Raw genomic sequence first — 24,259 nt, 5'->3', positions numbered from 1 at the left:
TTCCCTCTGCCTGCAGCTCTCTCTTTAAAGCGATTCACTTGTTTTAACCTTTTATTGGTACCAGTTAGTGAATCTCAGAATTGTCATACTGGGTGCCGCCATCTTGGAGCTGACGTATCCTTGCATCATATGACAGAAAGCTATATTGCGAGCTTCAGCTTAGCACACACAATACAGAGACAGAGGGTTACATTTCTGCAAGTTTTATGCACAGTAATATACTTATAAAAGGCCACACAAATAATATAGAGCAGTTCCACCACTACAACATGTAAAACGTCTACTCTGTAGCATGCATGCTATCCCAAAGTGCACAATACTGCTGCTACTGTCACAGAGTGCAAGAAAACCTAAGTTTCAAGATGGCAGCGTCCAGCATAAAAATGCAGAGCTTCACCAGCTGGCTCCTGTAAGTGGTTAAAGTAAGATAAGGCTTTAAAAAGAGCTTCAGACACAGCAAGAAAAATGATTAGATGAAAGTAGTAACCATGTTACTGAAATGCCCAGCGGTTTAATATCCCTTTAACATCTTTTTAAAGGGACAGTCAACACCAGAATTTTTGTTGTTTAAAAAGATAGATAATCCCTTTATTACCCATTCCCCAGTTTTGCATAACCAACACTGTTATATTAATACACTTTTTACTTCTGTGACTAACTTGTATCTAAGCATATTCTGACCGCCCCTAATCACATGACTTTTAGTTATTTTGCATATAGTTGCATTTTAGCCAATTAGTGCAGTGTCTGCCACTAGCCACGGGCGTGATCACAATACTATCTATATGGCCTACATGAGCTTGCTCTCCCCTGCTGTGAAAAGTAAATAAAATAGAGGTGGCCTTCAAGAGCTTATAAATTATATGTGCCTTCCTAGGTTTGCTTTCAACTAGAATACCAAGAGGACAAAGCAAAATTGTTGATAAAAGTAAATTTGAAAGTTGTTTAAAATTACATGCCCTATTTGAAAAATGAAAGGTTTTTTTGGACTTGACTGTCCCTTTAACTGACATGTAGGCTACAGTTTGTTCTGGCAGAAAACTAAGAACATAGAGAAGTAATTATGCAGATTTTCCAAAATTAAATAGGTTAGCACATGTTAAAAACAAACACTAGTAATTATCTAGTTAAGTTCACAGTCTGAGCGGATAACATTTTGATAATATCTAGTAGTGGAAACAGGTGGGGACACATAGCGTATTCCCAACAGACAGGAAAACTCCCACATCCTGCACATATTTGTTTATATATGAGGCAGTTTTTACTTCATTTTCTGGTTCAGTCATTGTATCTCTTATGTGGCCGTATATAATGAAACTGTATCATTGTGAAAAAGCCTATAAAATACTATAAATGTCATCACAGAAACAAGACAGATTTCACAACCCACAAATACAATGAAAATGAGTAGGGATTATAATTTACCAACAAAAAATAAAACTTTACTGGAGGACAAATATATACCAACAACCATAAAGTTTAAAATATAAAATTCATAAAACCAACGGGTAGTAGTTGCAAACTAGACTTAAAAACAGATACCATTCCTGCTGCTGTCATCATCCACATAAATTTGTTAATTATAAATTACTTATTTTTTCCCTTTAGATTTGCAACAACATACCCATATCTTTAATTATCACATTTCTTCACATTTTTGCTTTGGATTGTGTACGTCCCACATATAATTTCTGCAGGAGGAAATAAATAGTGTTTGATTTTGTAGTTAATATGATAATGAAAGACAGCACCTATTTTCCTTGTGGGGCACGGGAAAAGGGTTAGCCAGACCCCAATGTATATCCAAGAAGAAGTATTTTTCCAGCCACCAGTTGAATTTAAAAAAGACCTTTATTCATTTCTTACAGGGTCCATCATATCAACAACGTTTCAAACCTATGCCAGGTTCTTAATCATGATTAAGAACCTGGCATAGGTTTGAAACGTTGTTGATATGATGGACCCTGTAAGAAATGAATAAAGGTCTTTTTTAAATTCAACTGGTGGCTGGAAAAATACTTCTTCTTTGATTTTGTAGTTAGGCATTCTGTTTAGCTTTGTTTTTTTCACCGGGATCCAGTAGGTCACACTGACTGGTTTAATAGGCTTTAAATAAAATTCACAGATTCTGCACTGATGTTACATTACAATGGCCTTCTCAGAAGCCCTGAAAACACTGATGTTTATGATTTAAGGTAGTTATTTTAGTTGAAATGCTGGGACCCAATCTAAAGCGGAGGTTAACGAGCCATTGTTGATAAAACAATAGTGGTTGCACCGAAAGGAGCTGCATATGCATTTGCCAGTTGCTGAAATCCAATCAACATGTAGCGGCATCCAGTCAACATAGCTTTACCAACGTTCTGCAAAGACAAAAAGCAAATGGTTATTGGTGGGTACAGGCATTGAATACAAAATGCTAATCCCTAGGATCCTTTAGCAGAGGAAATGGGACCGGTATTGGAGGTACAGCGCCGAGTCACAAAGGGACAACTACAGACGGTATCTGTGGTCTATTCTTACTGCTAATGCCATTGTGATTTATGTGAGTGTATTACCACTGTGTGAGAGAAGAGATATTTGTATGAAATTAAACTCTTGAATTGGAGTTGCGCTTGAGCTCTTGTCTTTCAGAATTTTTTTGTTGACAGCCTGTGAAAGGCACATGAAACCCAAATTTATTTCATGATTCAGATAGAGAATACCATTTTAAACAACTTTTTAATGTACTTCTATTATCTAATCTGTTTCATTCTCTTGGTATCATTTGTTGAAGGGGCAGCAATCCACTACTGGTTTCTAACTGAACACATGGGTGAGCAAATCACAATTAATATATATATATGCAACCACCAATCAACAGCTAGAACCTAGGTTCTCTGCTGCTCATGAGCTTGCCTATATAAACCTTTCAGCAAAGGATAACAAGAGAAGGAAGCAAATTAAAAAATAAAAGTAAATTGGAAAGTTGTTTGAAATTGTATTCTCCATCTGAATGATGAAATAAAAAATTTGGGTTTCATGTCCCTTGAAGCAGAACTGTCAAAGAACCAGCTGCGCTCCATACAATACACAAAAGACTTGTAAAAAAGAAAAATATTGCATTTTCTTTCTATAAGGCATTTGTTGATTATGAAATGCTACTATATTTAATGTCCCTTTGAGATACAGTGTGCTAGGAGTCCATATCTAGTTGCTCCCGTCACCCTTGAGAAGACAAAATTCATCAAGGTAATTTGCATGAACAAAAAAAGAAAGGAGAAGCGCTTATCTGGGGACAGACAGAGCTCAGTAACTTGCCCTAAGGGATAATTAAATAATTTATAAATACACCAATAAAAGACAATGCAATAAGCACTTTAAAATGAGCACTAGAATATTTTCTGGCAAATTTCAAAGTTAAAATTCAACTTTCCCAATACCTGTATCATGTGACAGCCATCAGCCAATCACAGAAAGTGTATGTCTAAACGAATGTGCACATTTTGATAATGGCAGTATATTGGATTTTTGTAAATTGCATGTTTTATCTGAATCATGAAACTTTAATTTGACTTTAGTGGCCATTTAAGGCCCTTATTCAGATGCAGTATGTAATACGGAACACAAAATGTTGACTTTGATGTCCTTTTAATAATTTACACTTCTGATTTAAGAAGGTATTTAAATATGTTTGTTACACTCACAGCCTGAATGGCAATACCATTATTTTTGTACAAAGTTCTGATATTAGATGAGATGAGAATGATGTCATCCAAGAGTAATCACTGCTGTTTGTGCACACGCTACATTTATCAACTAATTGTACAACCTTCAACCCTATTTAATCAGTAATTATCACACAAGATTGCTAGAAATGTTATTTAAGAAAAAAGCTAGTCAGTTGCCAAAACAATCTGAAATTTCCAATATTTGTATATCAGTATGACTCAGATTTAACCTTTAACCGATGATGCAGGCAATCAAGGCAATGCAATGAGAGAGTTAAAGAGCCATTATATGCTTTTATGCATTAGTGCATATCATTTTAGCACTATTGACTCTGCACATCGATGTGTTTAACCCCCTGCAAAGTAGTTAAACACATAGGTAAAGTATCACTTGCGAGTAGCAGAGAACTGCTGGTCCAAATTGGAAACTGCTGCTGACACAATGAGAAGTGGTAGTTGCATAACCCACCTGACTGACTGAGCTGCAGTTTGACCAGAAGTTCTTTGTGGCTCCAGAGCAGTACTGTACTTATGTGTTTCACATGTGTTGGAGTTAAAAACCTTTTCAGAGTCGATCTTAATAACATTCTCTAACGAATGAGAGCGTCTCATTTTTTCACTATAAAAAATGTATTTTGTGGAGAAAACCTGTCTGAAAATATAGATCTTATACACCATATAAAAATCTCACTAGTGTCCTAGTAATGCAAACATGTTAATGGTTATTACATAGTTAAAGATAAGAAAAAGCCTAATTGGTATTTTGCTGGAATTTATTACAAGTCTGGGATGCAAAAAATATATATTATAGCCAAATGGAGCATCCAATTATAAACAAGTATAACTACGTGGCGCATCCAATTAAAAATAAGAATAGCCATGCAGAGCATCCAATTAGACATAAGTATAGCCAAGTAGAGCACCCAGTCCAATTATAGCCTAATTTATTGCATAAAAAAATAGTTAAATAACTCCCCATCACCCTTCAAACTGGACCCCACAACCTTATGTGCACAATAAGAGCAAAATTACAAGTGGAGCCCAACCGATTTAACGCAAGCGATAAGGCATTGATTGCAGGGGTTTAAGCTTGATGGGCTTACCGCTGGTGTTGCGAGTTAAAAGTAAGCACAATCACTTGAACACAATCGCGATTTACGCTAGTTTGATTGCCGAGACTTCAGAGCTCTGGTTAAAGGACCACTAAATGCAGTAGGATTGCATAAATAACATGTGCATAATAAAAAGACAACGTAATAACACCTCTGTATTTAAAATAAGCAGTAGTTTTTTTCTGACAAATTTATTTTTTCTCCCACTTTCCGGCTCTCTGTATCATATGACAGACATCAGCCAATCACAGACTAGTAAACGTATACCCTGTGAGCTTGTGCACATGCTGTCTGATTGTATATACAGTATTTGTATATATTTATATTGTATTGATTTTGCATTTATATTAATAAATACTATTAGTACATATATCTCTAATTGAGTCTTTTTGCATATGTTGCTATTCTGACATCCACACATTATAAAGCTATTTAGCTTGCGCATATTATATTATTTGATTTTAACCAGCTTACTTTGTTGCGCCCTCTCCTTTTGCTGTTTTCTTATCTATACCTGACAAATGTTTTTGAGAGCATTTGTTATTTTTACTGAGCAGCAGTGTTGAGTACACTTAAAGGGACAGTCAAGTCCAAAAGAAACTTTCATAATTTAAATAGGGCGAGTAATTTTAAACAACTTCCCAATTTACTTTTATCAGCAATTTTGCTTTGTTCTCTTGGTATTCTTAGTTGAAAGCTAAACCTAGGAGGTTCATATGCTAATTTATTAGACCTTGAAGGCTGCCTCTTATGTGAATGCATTTTGACAGTTTTTTACCACTAGAGGGTGATAGTTCATGTGTGTCATATAGATAACATTGAGCTCACGCACATGAAGTTACCTAGGAGTCAGCACTGATTGGCTAAAATGCAAGTCTGTCAAAAGAACTGAAATAAGGGGGCAGGAGCGCCAAAGTTGGCTAAAGTATATATAAAACAGGATAAATCAGGAACAAAGCTGACTGAAAAGGAGGGTGATATTGACAATGGTATATCTAATAATGTATAATATATAATATAACACCTACAGTTGGTCTTTCTATATAGGCAAATAATAGGCAAGTACTGTGATCGTAAAACTGTCAAACGAAGACAGAGACAAATCCATCCCACATTTTTTAGGAACCTATCAGTAATGAAGGATAATAAGGTGTGTAACTTCAAACAAGATTCGATTGGACACTTGAATCACCAATGAATACAAGGAAACAATACGTAATAAAGGGGTGTGTGAAAAATAAACCCTAATGATTGGACTAAGACACTTTTCATAGCATACATAAGAGCGCTAAAATTAGGCTTCGGCTTGACCACTTTGATACTACCAGGCATTGAGAAAGGCAGTGAAATCGGCTGAAACACGTTTGCCTTCACTTTATTTACTATAACATTAGTTTATTTTAGATACTTACGTGTTTTCACCTCTGTCACCTGAAGCTGATGCTTCCAGATATCGGCCAGGAAACAGGGAGGTGAAACACGTTAGTTTTTAGGTGTAGGGTATTGTATATAGTGTGGATATTATTAATTACTTAACATTTTATTATAACTAATAAAGTTGATATGTTTTAAATATATATTACAGGACAGGAAGGAGTGCTAATCAAGTCCCTATATTTTTCTCTTTCTTTCTTTCTAATCCCAGTTCATTTAAAGGGGCAGCACCAATACCAAATTGTTTAGCGGCATTTTTTCCTACCTGTTGACATATGTAGTGCCAGTATTTTACCACTCTCCCTTTAAAATGCAAGTCTGTCAAAAGAACTGAAATAAGGGGGCAGGAGCGCCAAAGTTGGCTAAAGTATATATAAAACAGGATAAATCAGGAACAAAGCTGACTGAAAAGGAGGGTGATATTGACAATGGTATATCTAATAATGTATAATATATAATATAACACCTACAGTTGGTCTTTCTATATAGGCAAATAAGTATAGAAACTGGTAGTTTCAAAATGCTTAAAACAATTTATTTATATTAAAAACTTATATAAAAAATGTTTTAATAAAAAAGAGTGACTCAGGATTGGTCCCTCTCACATATAATATTACGTCAGGTCAAAAACTGTTCAGATAAAATACAATACAATCGGATTCAATGTTATAAAAATACATATAATACAATTGGTATACAATGTAATAGATATAAAGTGCAAATAATGAATACACTAACAGAAGAGACAATCTCAGAAGATCAAAATAGTGCAATGTCTGGATAGATCTCCGGTAAGGATACTGGTTGGTTACCTATACAAACGTCCGGTCTTCAAAAACTGTAAGTGGATCTTCGGGGGTTATTTTTAGCTTAGGGACTTTGAGCACCGAAAAAGAGCTAAATGCCCTTTTAAGGGCAATGCCCATCCAAATGCCCTTTTCAGGGCAATGGAGAGCTTAGGATTTTTAGGTAGGTTTTTTTTGGAGGGGTTGGTTGTGAGGGTGGTGGGTTTTACTGTTGGGGGTTGTTTGTATTTTTTTTTTTACAGGTAAAAGAGCTGATTTCTTTGAGGCAATGCCCTGCAAAAGGCCCTTTTAAGGGCTATTGGCAGTTTAGTTTATGCTAGGGGTTTTTTATTTTGGGGGGCCTTTTTATTTTGATAGGGCTATTTGATTAGGTGTAATAAGTTTAAATATTTGATCATTTCTTTTTGTAATTTAGTGTTTATTTTTTTTTGTAATTTAGTTAATTGTATTTAATGTAATTTATTTAATTGTAGTGTAAAGTTAGGTGTTAGTGTAAGACAGGTTAGGTTTTATTTTACAAATAAATTTGTATTTATTTTTACTAGGTAGTAAGTACATAGTTAATAACTATTTACTAAATATTCTACCTAGTTAAAATAAATACAAACTTAGCTGTGAAATAAAAATAAAACCTAAGATAGCTACAATGTAACTATTAGTTATATTGTAGCTAGCTTAGGGTTTATTTTATAGGTAAGTATTTCGTTTTAAATAGGAATTAGCTAGGTAATGATAGTAATTTTTATTTTTATTTATTTTAATTATATTTAAGTTAGGGGTGTTAGGGTTAGGGTTAGACTTAGGGTTAGGTTTAGGGGTTAATAACTTTAGTATAGTGGCGGCGGTGACGTTGGGGGCAGCAGATTAGGGGTTAATAATATTTAACTAGTGTTTGCGATGCGGGAGTGCAGCGGTTTAGGGGTTAATATGTTTATTATAGTGGCGGCGATATCCGAAGCAGCAGATTAGGGGTTAATATTTTTATTATAGTGTTTGTGATGCAGGAGGGCCTCGGTTTAGGGGTTAATAGGTAGTTTATGGGTGTTAGTGTACTTTGTAACACTTTAGTTATGAGTTTTATGCTATAGCTTTGTAGCGCAAAACCCATAACTACTGACTTTAGATGGCGGAACGAATCTTGTCGGTATAGGCTGTACCGCTCATTTTTTGGCCTCCCAGGCAAAACGTGTAATACCGGCGCTATGGAAGTCCCATTGAAAATGGACTTTTTGAAAGGTGAGTTAGTTACGTTGCGTTACGGCCAAAAAGGTGTGCGGTACAGCTATATCTACAAGACTTGTAATAGCAGCAGTAGTGAAAAAGTGTTCACTCTAACATTAAAGGGATAGAAAGTTCAAAATTAAAATGTGCATGGGTATATTTCAATTTTCAATAGAAGTATTTTTGCCGTATATTTCAATTAGCAAAAATGCTTTTAGTGAAAATGATTACTGTTTTTCTGTGGCATACACACATATCCTTTGAGGGCACGTGCACCAGTATTCAGGCTCAGAATGCTGGCAGTGGTGTGTATTATGCCTGTGAAGGCTTAATTTGTGTCATACAAGCCTCTCTGAGAAAGTATAGTGTTTGAATACCGGTACATGAGTTCTCACAAGATATGTGCATATGCCAATTAAAAACAGTAATACCTTTTACTAGAAGCATTTTTGTTAATGGAAATATATTGCTTCTATTTAAAGGGACAGTCTACACCAGAATTTTTATTGTTTGAAAAGATAGATAATCCCTTTATTACCCATTCCCTAGTTTTGCATACCGCTGTGATTACCTTGTAACTAAGCCTCTGCAAACTGCCCCCTTATTTCAGTTCTTTTGACAGACATCTATTTTCAGAGCTGGCTCACTGGAACTCCACGTGCGTGAGCACAGTGTTATCTATATGACAAACGTGAACTAACACCCTCTAGTGGTGAAAAACTGTCAAAATGCCCTGAGAGAAGAGGCGGCCTTCAAGGGCTTAAAAATTAGCATATCAACCTCCTAGGTTTAGCTTTCAGCTAAGAATACCAAGAGAACAAAGCAAAATTGGACATGAAAGTAAATTGGAAAATTGTTTAAAATTACAATCTCTTTCTGAATCATGAAAGTTTATTTTGGACTAGACTGTCCCTTTAAAATTGAAATTCACATTTTAATTTAAAGTTACACTAAACCCAAAAAAATTATTTCATGATCCAGGTGGAGAATACAATTTTAAATAACTATCGGCAAGATTACGACTTTTGCGTTATGGCTCATAACGCTGCTTTTTCACTACTGCTGCTATTACGAGTCTTGTAGGTAAAACTGTACCGCACACCGTTTTGGCCGTAACGCATGTTAATTACCGCACCTTTCAAAAAGTCCTTTTTCAATGGGACTTCCATAGCGCCAGTAATACGAGTTTTGCCTGGGAGGCCAAAAAGTGAGCGGTACAGCCTATAACTACAAGCTGTAGCATAAAACTCATAACTAAAGTGTTACAAAGTACACTAACACCCATAAACTACCTATTAACCCCTAAACCGAGGCCCTCTCACATCTCAAACACTAAAATAAAATTATTAACCCCTAATCTGCCACTCCGGACATCGCCGCCACTATAATAAACATATTAACCCCTAAACCGCCGCACTCCCGCATCGCAAACACTAGTTAAATATTATTAACCCCTAATCTGCTGCCCCAATGTCATCGCCACCTACATAAAGTTATTAACCCCTAATATGCTACCCCCAACGTCACCGCCACCACTATACTAACGTTATTAACCCCTCAACCTCTGGCCTCCCACATCACTAACACTAAATAAATATATTAACCCCCAACCTTAAGTCTAACCCTAACACCCCTAACTTTAATATAATTAAAATAAATCGAAATAAAACTTACTATTATTACCTAAATAATTCCTATTTAAAACTAAATACTTACCTATAAAATAAACCCTAAACTAGCTACAATATACAATAAGTTTGTATTTATTTTAACTAGGTAAACTAGTTAGTAAATAGTTATTAACTATTTACTATCTAGTTAAAATAAATACAAATTTATCTGTAAAATAAAACCTAACCTAAGTTACACTAACACCTAACATTACACTAACATTAAATAAATTACATTAATTAAATACAATTAACTAAATTACACAAATAAAAAAGAAATGATCAAATATTTAAACTAATCACACCTAATCTAATAGCCCTATCAAAATAAAAAAGCCCCCCCCAAAATAAAAAACCCTAGCCTACACTAAACTGCCAATAGCCCTTAAAAGGGCCTTTTGCGGGGCATTGCCGCAAAGAAATCAGCTATTTTTTTATTTTGGGGGAGCTTTTTTATTTTGATAGGGCTATTAGATTAGGTGTAATTAGTTTAAATATTTGATAATTTCTTTTTTATTTTGTGTAATTTAGTGTTTATTTTTTTTTGTAATTTAGTTAATTGTATTTAATTAATGTAATTTATTTAATTTTAGTGTAATGTTAGGTGTTAGTGTAACTTAGGTTTGGTTTTATTTTACAGGTAAATTTGTATTTATTTTAACTAGATAGTTAGTAAATAACTATTTACTAACTAGTCTACCTAGTTAAAATAAATACAAACTTAGCTGTGAAATAAAAAATAAAACCTAAGATAGCTACAATGTAACTATTAGATATATTGTAGCTAGCTTAGGGTTTATTTTATAGGTATTTAGTTTTAAATAGGAATTATTTAGGTAATAATAGTAAGTTTTATTTTGATTTATTTTAATTATATTAAAGTTAGGGGTGTTAAGGTTAGGGTTAGAGGGTTAGACTTAGGGTTAGGTTTAGAGGTTAATATATTTATTTAGTGTTAGTGATGTGGGAGGCCAGAGGTTTAGGGGTTAATAACTTTAGTATAGTGGTGGCGGCAACATTGGGGGAGGCAGATTAGGGGTTAATAAATTTATGTAGATGGAAACGACATTGGGGGTAGCAGATTAGGGGTTAATAAGTGTAATGTAGGTGCCGGCGATGTCAGGGGTGGCAGATTAGGGGTTAATAAGTGTAATGTAGGTGTCGGCGATGTCAGGGGCAGCAGATTAGGGGTGTTTAGACTCAGGGTTTATGTTAGGGTGTTAGGTTTAAACATAAATTTTCTTTACCCATAGGAATCAATGGGGCTTTGTTACGGTGCTTTACGCTCCTTTATTGCAGGTGTTAGGCTTTTTTTTAGCCGGCTCTCCCCATTGATGTCTATGGGTAAATCGTGCACGAGCACGTAAAACAAGCTCAAAGCAACGCTGCCATATTGCCCACAAACGCAGGTTTTTGGAAAACCTGTAATAGCAGCGCTATTAAAGGTGAGCGGTGGAAATAACTTGCAAGTTATTACTGAGCCGCTCATAACGCAAAACTCGTAATCTGGCTGATTGTAATTTACTTCTATTATCTAATTTGATTTATTTTTTAGATATCCTTTGTTGAAGAAATAGCAATGAACATGGGTGAGCCAATCACGAGGCATCTATGTTTAGACACCAATGAGCAGCTACTGAACCTATCTAGATATGCTTTTCAGCAAAGAATATCAAGAGAATGAAGTAAATAAGATAATAGATGTAAATTAGAAAGTTGTTTAAAATTGCATGCTCTTTCTAAATCATGAAAGAAAAAATGTGGGTTGCATGTCCCTTTAACCTTTCTGTCCCTTTAAGAGGCAAACGATAAGAAACAAGAAGTTCACAGACTAATGACACGATGTTGTCAGAAACAATTGTGTGCTGCTGAGCGAGTTTTCCTGCATTCCGTGATTCTCAAAGCATTTAGATGCTCCTGTTTTCCTCTCAGATCAGTGACATATGTAAAAGGCAGGTGTAGTCTATGATGAATACTTTCAGCATTTCCGACTAGCCCAAATAACTAAAATACACTCATTCTCTTAAAGGGACACTATATTATTTGTATATGTGTGTAGTTCAGTATAAATCAGCAATCAATCTCTATATTGCATAATATCTACATAAAAAATAAATGATTTAAACTGTGTTTTTGTTAGCAAATTGTGCGTTAGTTTGTAGTGAAGAGACACATCCCTTTCCAATTCCTGTTAGAAGTGAAGGTGTGGACTCAAGACTTAACAAAATCATTGGTTGCACACTTTAGTGTCCCAGGTATAACTATACCTAACTGGCCTCAGCAGAGAAGAAAACTTAGGTTACAACATGGCAGCACACTTTGCTTTATGGGGCCTAAATATTGCCACTTATTTTTTCAATATTTAAAGAACTACCGGTAATATGATTTAAAAAAAAAATTGTATATTATTCTGCTGCTAATCTTTGCTTTAAATACAACGTTCCATCTAGCATTAATGGGGCTGTCACAGCCAGTCTATACATAGGCAAGAGCAAAATGTATGTAACCCTAATGCAAGGGAGCCGTTTATCTATCTGTCTATCTATCAATCTGTCTGTCTGTATTTCTGTCAACCTATCTTTTCAAAATCGTTATACAGAGCAGCAAGTATATTATGACTATTGCTTACTAATGAGTTACCTTTGGGGGCCAAAAAATAGTGCACCAGGGCCCTCTGTTGAGTAGGCCTGCTACTGGTGGATACATAAGTACACATTTCCTGATTTTCTCACTGGCTGTGTCTTTCCCACCCTTAACTGCACCAGATGTCCAGTATTCAATGACACAGTCTAGTATTGTATCAGGCTGTCCAGTAAAATCTATACAAAAATAAAGGACGCTTAAATGTGCAGTTGTTTTAAAGTCTCTCGAATTTTAAAGACTTCTTATGTCCATGTGCATTAAAAATATGTCCCAGAAAGAAGTGACACTGCACATGCATTATTATGTGTGTTACTGGCAACAAAGGAGGGTACAAAAAGACAGCAAAAATAAATATTTTAAAAAAAATATTGCACACAAAAGTTATAAGGGCTCAAAGATATGAGGTCTCAGGTGTTAGAAAAAAAAGGCAGCGAAATGGCTTTAACATAGAAATACATACATATACTTCTCTAAATCTGTATATATATGTAGATATAAATGTATATATGTGTGTACATATGTATTTATGTCAAATGTACATGTGTATATATGTATTTACAGACATATATACACATATAAACACAAATACATATGTACACACATATATAAGTGCATTGGAGCTCTTTGCAGTTAAGAAGATGAAAACATGTAAAAACATATTTATGCAGTATTCGTATACTGTGTATTTACTGTAAATATGTCACATTCCAATGTTCTGCACATAGCAGAATATGCTGTATGTATTTATAAATAGATATTCCTTTACATCTCTGTATAAATCTACACCTATATATAATCATATATATATATATATATATATATATAGGTATAGATATATATTGTACCAAAATACTATATATATATATATATATATATGTATTTATAAATAAATACAATATATTCTGCTATGTGAAGAACAATGGAATATGAAATATTCATATTTTCATGTTGGGTTAGCGCAAATGAAGAATACTCGATCGGGTTTGCACGCGAGTTTGGCGCTAAGTAACACTCCACTCCTAATCTATCCTATAGTCAATAAAGAAACACAATAGAGAATTGTATACTTTCACATTTATGTCACTGTAAACAGCTTTGTATAATTAAACATAGTAATGTCACATTATAGCACTGAATGAAGTTATATTTAATCCTGTTTGTCAGAGCACAAAAGGATTGTTCAAGCAGATGAGTTCCGTTATTACATAAATGTTTAGTCCCAGGGGTTTGTTTTGGCTCCACATTAGTTTTGGTTATACATCAAATGTCATTTCCTTTTTAGCTTGCTTTGTACATAAATCAAACGTCTTTTCCCTTTTGCAGTATGTCTGAGACAGGCAACACACATAGAACCGATTAAAGCACACTTGACAACAGTGCATATTTTTATAAATGTCCTGTATGTCCTCTTGAAGCGGGAGGTGTAGACTGAGTTAGGGATTTTTAAGGGTGGAGTCATGTGAGCTATGTGGGTGGAGCCAAAACATGCAGGGGAGAGTGATGTTTAGTGAGTGATTTGGGAACGGTTGTGCAGTCTGTGGGCAGAGATAGACAGTATTTAAAAAGCTATGGGCAGACAAGTTCCCATTGGCCCACAAGCACCATCAGTGATGCAGCATCGTCTCAGGAAATATAAGACAGCACAAGACCCATCTTGTGCAATCCATCCCTCTGTTCTTGCGCTAATGGCTATCAATCACTCAGTCTAAACAGTCCTGAGTGATTTTAATCAGCCAACTCTACAGTGTCAGGCAGGTTAGGAAGCAGCCGTATGTCTGATGTTTATAAAATTGCAGTTGCAGGTTCACATGTGCAAATGCAGCTTCATAAATGAGCCCTTTAAAAATTATCAGAGGCTACAACTACTCTCTTGTCTCTCTACCTTTTATTAAAAGTTTCAATACTGAAGTATTGGATAAAGAAAAGCTACGTAAACAGCAACAGCAGAAATCAACATCTCAATGGGGAAAAAGAGCCCAACATATTTGAAATTGTGTTCTTGCAGCAACTTTTTTAATGCAATGTTAGCTGCAAGCCTTAGTAAGTTATCCTATTAAATTGTTTGTATATAATGTTTTCTCAAAATCTGCAATATATGTGCATTACAAAATTTACTTTACTTTTAGTCACTATGAAATACTTCCCCCCCCCCCATATGCAGGCCGCATGCCTATAGGTCAATGGGCATGCCACTAACCTCATTCAAAGTGTCCCTTTTAAAGGACATACAAAGCAAACTAATATTTTGTTTTAAATAATACAAGTCCTTTTATTAACCTACCAAATTACCATTTGTATTTGTTAAAAAAAACATTTTATGTTACATGTTATTGCTTTTATAAAATGCCACACCTTATTCAGGGACAAAAGCATAAAGCATGTTGGAGATGTAATGATTATGAGCATTGATTGCTTATGACTTTATATCTCTTTTATGTTGTTTTAAAAACAGCATTAAATAAAAGTGGTTGATTTTATTTTTGCTGTGAGATTAAAATTAGTAAGGATTTTTTTAATATAAATTTTTTTGTGAAATGCTGTGCTCATCCAATTAGTGTGAGCCTAGTATTCCTAAATTTCGGCTAGATTACGAGTTTTGAGGTATGAGTGAAAAAGCAGCATTATGGCTCTTTTTCACTACCGCTGGTATTACGAGTCTTGCAGGTATAGCTGTACCGCACACTTTTTTGGCAGTAACGCAACGTAACTACCGCAGCTTTCAAAAAATCCTTTTCAATGGGACTTCCTTTGTGCCGGTATTACGAGTTTGCCTGGGAGGCCAAAAAGTGAGCGGTACAGCCTAAAACTACAAGATTCGTACCGTAAACTGAAAGTCAGTAGTTATGAGTTTTATGCTACAACGCCGTAACATAAAACTCATAACTAAAGTGCTAAAAAGTACACTAACACCCATAAAATACCTATTAGCCCCTAAACCGAGGCCCTCCCGCATCGCAAACACTAAAATAAAATTATTAACCCCTAATCTGCCGCTCCCGACATCGCCGCCACTGGAATAAACAAATTAACCCCTAAACCGTTGCACTCCCGCATCATAAACACTAGTTAAATATTATTAACCCCTAATCTGCCAACCCTAACATCGCCACCATCTACCTACATTTATTAACCCCTAATCTTCTGCCCCCAACGTTGCTGCAACTATACTAAAGTTATTAACCCTTAACCCTAACACCCAGTAACTTTAATGTAATTAAAATAGTCTAAATAAAACTTACTAATAATAACTAAATAATTCCTATTTAAAACTAAATACTTACCTGTAAAATAAACCCTAAGCTAGCTACAATATAACTAATAGTAACATTGTATCTATCTTAGGTTTTATTTTTATTTCACAGCTAACTTTGTATTTATTTAACTAGGTAGACTAGTTAGTAAATAGTTATTAACTATTTACAAGCTACCTAGTTAAAATAAATGCAAAGTTACCTGTAAAATAAAACCTGACCTGAGTTACACTAACACCTAACCTTACACTATAATTAAATAAATTACATTTATTAAATACAATTAACTAAATTACAAAAAAAAACAAAAAAAAACACTAAATTACACAAAATAAAAAATAAATTATCAAAAATTTAAACTAATTACATCTAATTTAATAGCCCTATCAAAATAAAAAAGCCCCTCCAAAATAAAAAAAAAAACCTAACCTAAACTAAACTGCCATTAGCCCTTAAAATGGCCTTTTGCAGGGCATTGCCCCAAAGAAATCAGCTCTTTTACCTGTAAAAAAAAAAATACAAACACGCCCCAACAGTAAAACCCACCACCCACACAACCAACCCCCCAAATAAAACCCTATCTAAACACCTAAGCTCCCCATTGCCCTGAAAAGGGCATTTGTATGGGCATTGCCCTTAAAAGGTTTTTTAGCTCTTGTTCCGCCCAAACCCTAAGCTAAAAATAAAACCCACCCAATAAACCCTTAAAAAAGCCTAACACTAACCCCCGAAGATGCACTTACAGTTTTTGAAGACCCGACATCCATCCTCAACGAAGCGGCAGAAGTCTTCATCCAACCGGGCAGAAGTCTTCATCCAGATGGCATCTTCTATCTTCATCCATCCGGCGCGGAGCGGGTCCATTTTCAAGACATCCGGCGCGGAGCATCCTCTTCAATCGACGTCTTCTTGAACAATGAATTCTCCTTTAAATGATGTCATCCAAGATGGCGTCCCTTTAATTTCCGATTGGCTGATAGAATTCTATGATGAAGATAGAAGATGCCGTCTGGATGAAGACTTCTGCCCGGTTGGATGAAGACTTCTGCTGCTTCGTTGAGGACTTCTGCCGGCTTCGTTAAGGATGGATGTCGGGTCTTCAAAAACTGTAAATGGATCTTCAGGGGTTAGTGTTAGGCTTTTCTAAGGGTTTATTGGGTGTGTTTTATTTTAGATTAGGGTTTTAACAGAAATAGAGCTAAATGCCCTTTTAAGGGCAATGCCCATACAAATGCCCTTTTCAGGGCAATGGGGAGCTTAGGTTTTTTAGTTAGGATTTTATTTGGGGGGTTGGTTATGTGGGTGGTGGGTTTTACTGTTGGGGGGTTGTTTGTATTTTTTTTTTACAGGTAAAAGAGCTGATTTATTTGGGGCAATGCCCTGCAAAAGGCCCTTTTAAGGGCTATTGGTAGTTTAGTTTAGGCTAGGGTTTTTTCTATTTGGGGGGGGGTTATTTTGATAGGGCTATTAGATTAGGTGTAACTAGTTTAAATATCTGATAATTTCTTTTTTTATTTTGAGTAATTTAGTGTTTGTTTTTTAATAACTATTTACTAACTAATCTACCTAGTTAAAATAAATACAAACTTGCCTGTGAAATAAAAATAAAACCTAAGCTAGCTACAATTTAACTATTAGTTATATTGTAGCTATCTTAGGGTTTATTTTACAGGTAAGTATTTAGTTTTAAATAGGAATAATTTAGTTATTAATAGTAGGTTTTATTTAGATTTATTTTAATTACATTAAAGTTAGTGGGTGTTAGGGTTAGGGTTAGACTTAGGGTTAGGTTTAGGGGTTAATAAATTTAGTATAGTGGCAGCGATGTTGGGGGCGGCAGATTAGGGGTTAATAAGTGTAGGTAGGTTGCGGCGACATGGGGGCGGGAGATTAGGGGTTAATAACATTATGTAGGTGTTGGCGATGTATAATGTATAAAGTATAATGTAGGTGTCGGCTATGTCTGGGGCGGCAGATTAGGGGTTAATAAGTGTAAGATTAGGGATGTTTAGACTCGGGGTTCATGTTAGGGTGTTAGGTGTAAACATAACTTTTCTTTCCCCATAGGAATCAATAGGGCTGTGTTACGGAGCTTTACGCTGCTTTTTTGCAGGTGTTAGACTTTTTTTCAGCCGGCTCTCCCTATTGATGTCTATGGGGAAATCGTGCATGAGCACATAAAACCAGCTTACCGCAGCGCTGGTATTGGAGTGTGGTATGGAGCTCAATTTTGCTCTACGCTCACTTTTTGGCTGCTAATGCCGGGTTTTTGCAAACCTGTAATAGCAGCGCTGTAGGAAGGTGAGCGGTGCAAATAACTTGCAAGTTAGTACCGCACCGCTCATAACGCAAAACTCGTAATCTAGCCGTTTGATAATTATCTGCATGTTGCTGCCGATGAGACCTTTCCAATGTCAATGCATTTACAATCAGTCATTTTTATTACCTGCACCACTTTACATTAACGGATTGTTGAGAAATGTCCCTGTACTTAAAGGGAACCTCAAGTCAAAATTAAACTTTGATGATTCAGATAGAACAGACAATTTTTAACATCTTTCCAATTTACTTCCATTAACAAAATGTGTGCAGTCTTTTTCTATTTATACTTTTTGAGTCCCCAGCTCCTACTTAGCATGTGCAAGAATTCACACTATATATATATGTATATGCATTTATGATTGGCTGATGGCTGTCACATGATACAGGAAGAGTGGAAAGAGACATAACTGAAATTTGTCAGAAAAAAATCAACTCCTCATTCACAGACTAAGTGCTATTGCATTGTCTTTTTATCATGCATTTGTTGATTGTGCAAATCTACTGTATTTACTGGTCCTTTAACATGTGCCAGTCATGTTTTACTGATCACAATCCAAATTCTAAAAACATTTACAGGGCTATTTCTCACTTACTAAATTATAAAAAAAAAAATGTAGCTTTATTTTGTCAAATGAGCATATAGTTTTATGTTTATTTATTTATTTAACTAATTTACCTGTCCCGCAGAACAAAAAAATGCTTGCTAACCAATCACAAACTAATATTTATATATAGCACAAAATTTGCACATGTGCAGTTGAGAGAGACTGGGGAAACCTGGCCTTATCTCTTCCCTTAAAGGATTACAAACTTTTATCTTTTTTTGGTATATTAAAACACATATTTACGATCACTTGGATGTAATAAAAATTAGCAACCTCAAATTCATTCAAAACGAAGCATCAGAAACTTTTAATTCTGTTTTTTAATTTTCGTCTATAACGTCATCTAATCCAGCCCACTTTTTTAGCCTCTACGTGTATATAACTCTCAACCAATAGTTTTCTCCGCTTTCGCATGTAATAATAATATTAATAGGTAGACAATCGCATGCGCACCAAACCGAGACCAAATAGCGCTTGCGCAGTGTGTGTTACTGACGCCGCAAATTCCTGGACATCATAGGGTATAACGCATGCGCATTGTCAATAGCAATAGATGCTATTGTTGTGGATGACGTTGCACAATGTCGCGCATGCGCAACTGAGATTTCAGCCGCCATCTTCAAACTGCGGTTTGCACAGCGGATTGGCTAGGAGCCTCAGCTACCCATGGAGTGGGTTCGGAAACAAAAAAAGATTGCAGAAATCAGGTAGGGAACTGAAAAAGACATGCTATGACAAATATGTTTGGAAAGGTTTAAAAAACGAAAAAGAGCGCGATCAGTTCTACTTACAGTGTTCCTTTAATGTGGTTTAGCACTGATTCAACTTAGTTACTATTGCAAAAAATGCTTCTCCTATCATAATTGTTGATGCAAAACTGATAATCCACCTATTACAAACAAGTGACTGTGAGAATCTTAGGGGGGGAGGGTGAAGTAAACAAAAGCTTACATAAATTGTCTAAAAGTATTAACCCAAACCTCCCTGGGAGAAAGTGAAACAAGCACAATTTTTAGATGTATTTTACAGCAAAAGGCATCAAAATAATAAATTTATATTGCAATAATGTTTCACTTGCAATAATGAAACATTGTATTACGTTTATGAAATGTCAAGTTTAATGGTCCTTTAGGATTTGCTTAACACTCAGATAACACTTTTGTGTTTACAATTGCTTTTTTTACCAACTGCAGAGTAAAAAATGTATGAAAATTAGCTTTTTAATGTTTATTTCTGTATATTAAAGCTCTGATTTTGTGTTTTGAAGCCACAACCTAATAAAATGGGTTGAGCTTGTAGGTATAATCAGATCTCATTACTTTATCACATTGTGCACATATACCTGCTTCTTTATCTTATATCTGTCCTTAAAACAATCACCAATACTTTGAGAGAACAATGGAAAATCAACATTTTATTACCTTATCTCTGCTTTATCACACTGGGAGTGTAATTTCTTCTGCTGGCTGTGTTTACAAAGCTTATCTATAGCTGGTACGCGCGGCCACAAACTTTCAGAATAGGTGGGGATACCACATGCTAAATTAACAATTTCAAATGCCAATATAAGGGTAAAGGAGCTACTTGTAAACAATTTAAAACACTCCAGCAGGTAAAGTGGATCATTGGGAACAAATTAAAGGGGAGAAAATTTTTGAGTAAACTGTCCCTTTAATATACTTATTTCCAAGTACCCCATAAAAGGACCATTCACACGCTGCTATTGTGTGCAGTTTTCTGCATTTCCTCTCTCTCACCCAACACAAAACGCACATCACATGGTGTTAGTGCACAGGAGGAATTTCTGTCAGCTGATGGGGCACATTCTTTCTTTTAGGTCAGCGATTTTATTTTCGAGGCAAAGCAACATAATCTTATAACATTTTGCAATCTGAGACACTCCGTAAAATGAAGACGGGCTCGTTCTCTAAGCATTTTTCCTCACTTATTTCAGTGGGCTTGCTGTGTTTTCTGTGGTTAGGGATTGTGTCTGATGCAGGTATTTAATATATATAAATATATATCAATTCAATTTGCTGCCCATCTCTGTGCGTCTTACCCTCCTCGCTAAGCTTCTATGCCGCATATGACGGCATCAGAATGAGGCTCCCATTGGAGCCTATGGACTCTTTTTTTGTGCAAAACTTCCATGCAATGCAAAGGCGAAGTTGCGTTTGCTTTGCGGGTTACTTCTAATACCAGTGCACAATTATGAGTGGAACGTAAATATCACGCTTGCGAAAGCGCAATTTTGCTCTCCACTCGTAATCTGGCCCTTAATGGGCTTTGGTTCCAGAGAACAACAATAGCTATTTCTTAAACAAAAATAAACAAAGGGGAACATAATCTGCAGCTGGTATTACAAGTCATTGGAAACAAATTTATGGGGAAGACAATTTTACAGCACACTATCTGTACTATCTATTATGTTCACAACATTTGCTCAATATCATTTAAAAAAAAAAAAGAAAACAATGCCTGGCTATTTAGTGCGGGGAGATATAGAATTTCCAAAAAAGCGCAAGTTTGCTCATTACTAACGTTTAAATATCAGTGAACTGGAAACTGCTAAATATTGTGCAAAGTTCTTCGGTTAGTGGAACAGCACAACAGTTTACTGCTTCCTTACAGAATCATCACCACTATACAGAACATGTGCAGGCTGACAATACACAGACGCTGTTTACTGCAATATCAGCACCAGGTTGCATGCATGATTAAAGCGACAATCTGGAGTAAAAATAAAATGTTCTATTTCTTTAGAGCATTTTATTTTTAAACAAATTAGTTTATTTTGCAATGCAATTAAAATCTAAAAGGGAAGTAAATAGAAAGTCAATTTTTGCTAACGTGCCAATCCAGATGAGACTACAGCTGGCAAGTCAATTAGAAGCAGGCATACATGGATATGCTAAATCAACAGGCATAATAAGCAGCCGTGTCTGTTTTGTGACAAAAGTTCACAATACATTTTTGGACTTGTGAAAAAAAAAGTAAAATCAGCTAGCATCAAACCCTGTCCAACATTTTGATATGTTTGTTTGTAACCTAAATTTACAATAAAGCTTTGGACTTGTGAATATGTGATATGCACTGTTGATATAATACTTGTGCATATTCTAATTACTGATTGTATCGTCTGGGCCAGAATGGGGGTGTTCCAATAGGCCGACTTTGACTCCATATTTAATCCATTTAAATAAATAGTAAAAGAAAGAATTTTGTTTAAAAATAAAATAATCTGACTAAAAAAAAACATGTCTTAAATAAGAATGTCCCTTTAAAATGACCAATTATACAGTTATCACATTTAAAGGAAACTTTATTTAACAAATACAAGTGTAAAAACAGTTTAATTGAATTTAAAATGCTTTTGTGGTGAAATGAAATATTTTCCATCAAGAAAATTAAAAATAATGTTCCTTGCATCTGCTTGAAGTTCTTAAAGGGATTCTGAACCAATTTTTCTTTCTTTCGTGATTCAGATAGAACATGCAATTTTAAGCAATTTTCTAATTTAGCCACCAATCAGCAAGCACTACCCAGGTTCTGAACAAAAAATGGCCAGCTCCTAAGCTTACATTCCTGCTTTTTTTTTAAATAAAGATACCAAGAGAACAAAGAAAAATTGATAATTTGAGTAAATTAGAAAGTTGTTTAAAAGTTCATGCTCTATCTGAATCATTAAAAAAAAAGTTTGGTTCAGTATCCCTTTAAGGCTAGATAAATGTTCAAGCACACCAAAGACATTCATGTGCGCCTCTTCAATTACAAAACTAACTTGTAATATTAATAGATGTGGTCACTCAGTTATATTTATGTAGTACACCATCCTTGCAGTTTGTCATGACAAAAAGGCATAGAAGTCAAATATAAAACATGCAGTTGCTGATTTATTGCAGTTGCTTATTTATTGCAAGTCTATAGTTTTCAGGTAATTATAGGCTAATGAAAGTCAAGTTATACTGAGGTGTGTTGTGTCCATTTCAATTATTTTTAATTCCATGCAATATAATAATAATAATTGCTAATGATAATAATTCTAATAATACTCTCACCTTTGCATATTTCTTTGCTTTCTGTTTCCTCTTGTACTGCTTCTCAGCCCTGCACTCTGCATCCTCAGCCCCCTCCTCCAGGGGCTCATACCGATCAGGCAGGGGGGCAATGTGCACCTTTTTGCTGTTACCCTTTGTGTCGCTGGAGAGTTTGTTGTTCTGGTCCTGGTGTGATTTGTTCTTTTTGCCCCAGGGGACTTTGATCTTTTTGTTTTTGCTTTTTGTGTTCTGCTGCCTGCTTGGGGAACTTTTATTTTGTGTGAGCTTGGGATCTGTTTTCTGTTTGTCCACTGAGTCTAGGGATTGTTTGTTCTGGGGGTCTGTGCCCTGTGTGCCCAGGGGCTCTTCACTCTGCTCGTTAATATGATCTGTGCCTAGGGGCACATTACTCCACTTGTGAAGAGGATCTGTGCCCTGTGTGCCCAGGGGCTCTTCACTTTGCTCGTTAATATGATCTGTACCCTGCGTGCCTAGGGGCACTTTGCTCCTCTCTTGTAGAGGATCTGTGCCCAGGGGCTTTATATCCTGTTGGTTTAGATCATCCCGTTTGTCTGCTATGGTCTCCTGTCTACTGTTGAAACTCTGTGATTCCTCCACTATTACAGACTTCCGAGCATCACTATGGTGCAGCTTCTTGTACTTGTTTTTCCTCCTGATTTTGAGTTTATATCTCCCAGCCATACTGCGTTATATTCTCTCTTCTCCCTGATCAGCTGGTTGTGGCTTCAGCACGTACATAACTCCCAATAAACACACACTGGACTTTGCTCCCTTTACCATAGGAATGCTCGTGCTCTCTGTTGCCATCTAGTGTTGACTATGAAGCATTACAGCTCTGCTCCTCAAATCCCCAGTGTCCGACAGGCTCTGTCCCACGCTGGTCTTGTAACACGGATCATTGTTCTGGAGCAGCTGGGGGCCTCCGCTCATTGTGTTCGTTCCTAATTAAAGAAGCATTGGTTTATTTACAATAGACTCAGGATGTGCCCACCCTGTATGTTTTATCCGTTTAATGTATGACAATGGCACCATTGTACAACAAAGTAGTAAAGTCAGTCTTCTGCTGCAGAAATAATGTCGTAAAGATCTACTCAATAGCAAATAAATGTTACATGTAATTGCCTATGCAAAGCAAAGATAACAAGAATGTCCATCAAGTCTGGTCAAAATTTCCTGTATATCCTTCAAGGGTTAAAATATAAACAGTATATATATATAAAGGACCGCACTCTCTGGATTTCAAACAGTTACAATACAGTTTTATATGTGACGTTTCGGGGATTTGTTCTACTTCCTCAGACCAAGTCAGAGGAAGTGGAGCAAGTCCCAGAAACATCACATATAAAACTGTGTTTTCACTTTTTTGATATCTAGAGTGCTGCCCTTTTTTGATATAAATATATATATATATATATATAAATATATAT

General features: G+C 35.6%; 1 protein-coding gene across 1 annotated transcript; it reads right to left on the bottom strand.

Annotated features, from left to right (window-relative positions):
- Positions 1-1,974: 1,974 nt before the first annotated feature.
- Positions 1,975-23,587, bottom strand: C4H1orf115 (chromosome 4 C1orf115 homolog). The gene is made up of 2 exons (XM_053709363.1): positions 22,833-23,587; positions 1,975-2,363 (listed from the first exon to the last, which is right to left on the bottom strand). Exons 1-2 carry the CDS (start codon positions 23,511-23,513, stop codon positions 2,241-2,243), a joined length of 804 nt encoding a protein of 267 aa, XP_053565338.1. The 5' UTR covers positions 23,514-23,587; the 3' UTR covers positions 1,975-2,240.
- Between the last annotated feature and the right edge of the window lie 672 nt (positions 23,588-24,259).

The sequence above is a fragment of the Bombina bombina genome, chromosome 4, assembly GCF_027579735.1.
Source record: "Bombina bombina isolate aBomBom1 chromosome 4, aBomBom1.pri, whole genome shotgun sequence".
NCBI lineage: Eukaryota > Metazoa > Chordata > Amphibia > Anura > Bombinatoridae > Bombina > Bombina bombina.
This window is presented reverse-complemented; position numbering and strand designations above follow the sequence as displayed.

Coding starts and splice junctions, on each gene's coding strand:
- C4H1orf115 (XM_053709363.1), bottom strand. CDS start 23,513: ATGGCTGGGAGATATAAACTCAAAATCAGGAGGAAAAACAAGTACAAG. Junction 2,364..22,832: donor AAGCAAAGAAATATGCAAAG/GTGAGAGTATTA, acceptor TTGTCTTTGCAG/AACGTTGGTAAAGCTATGTT.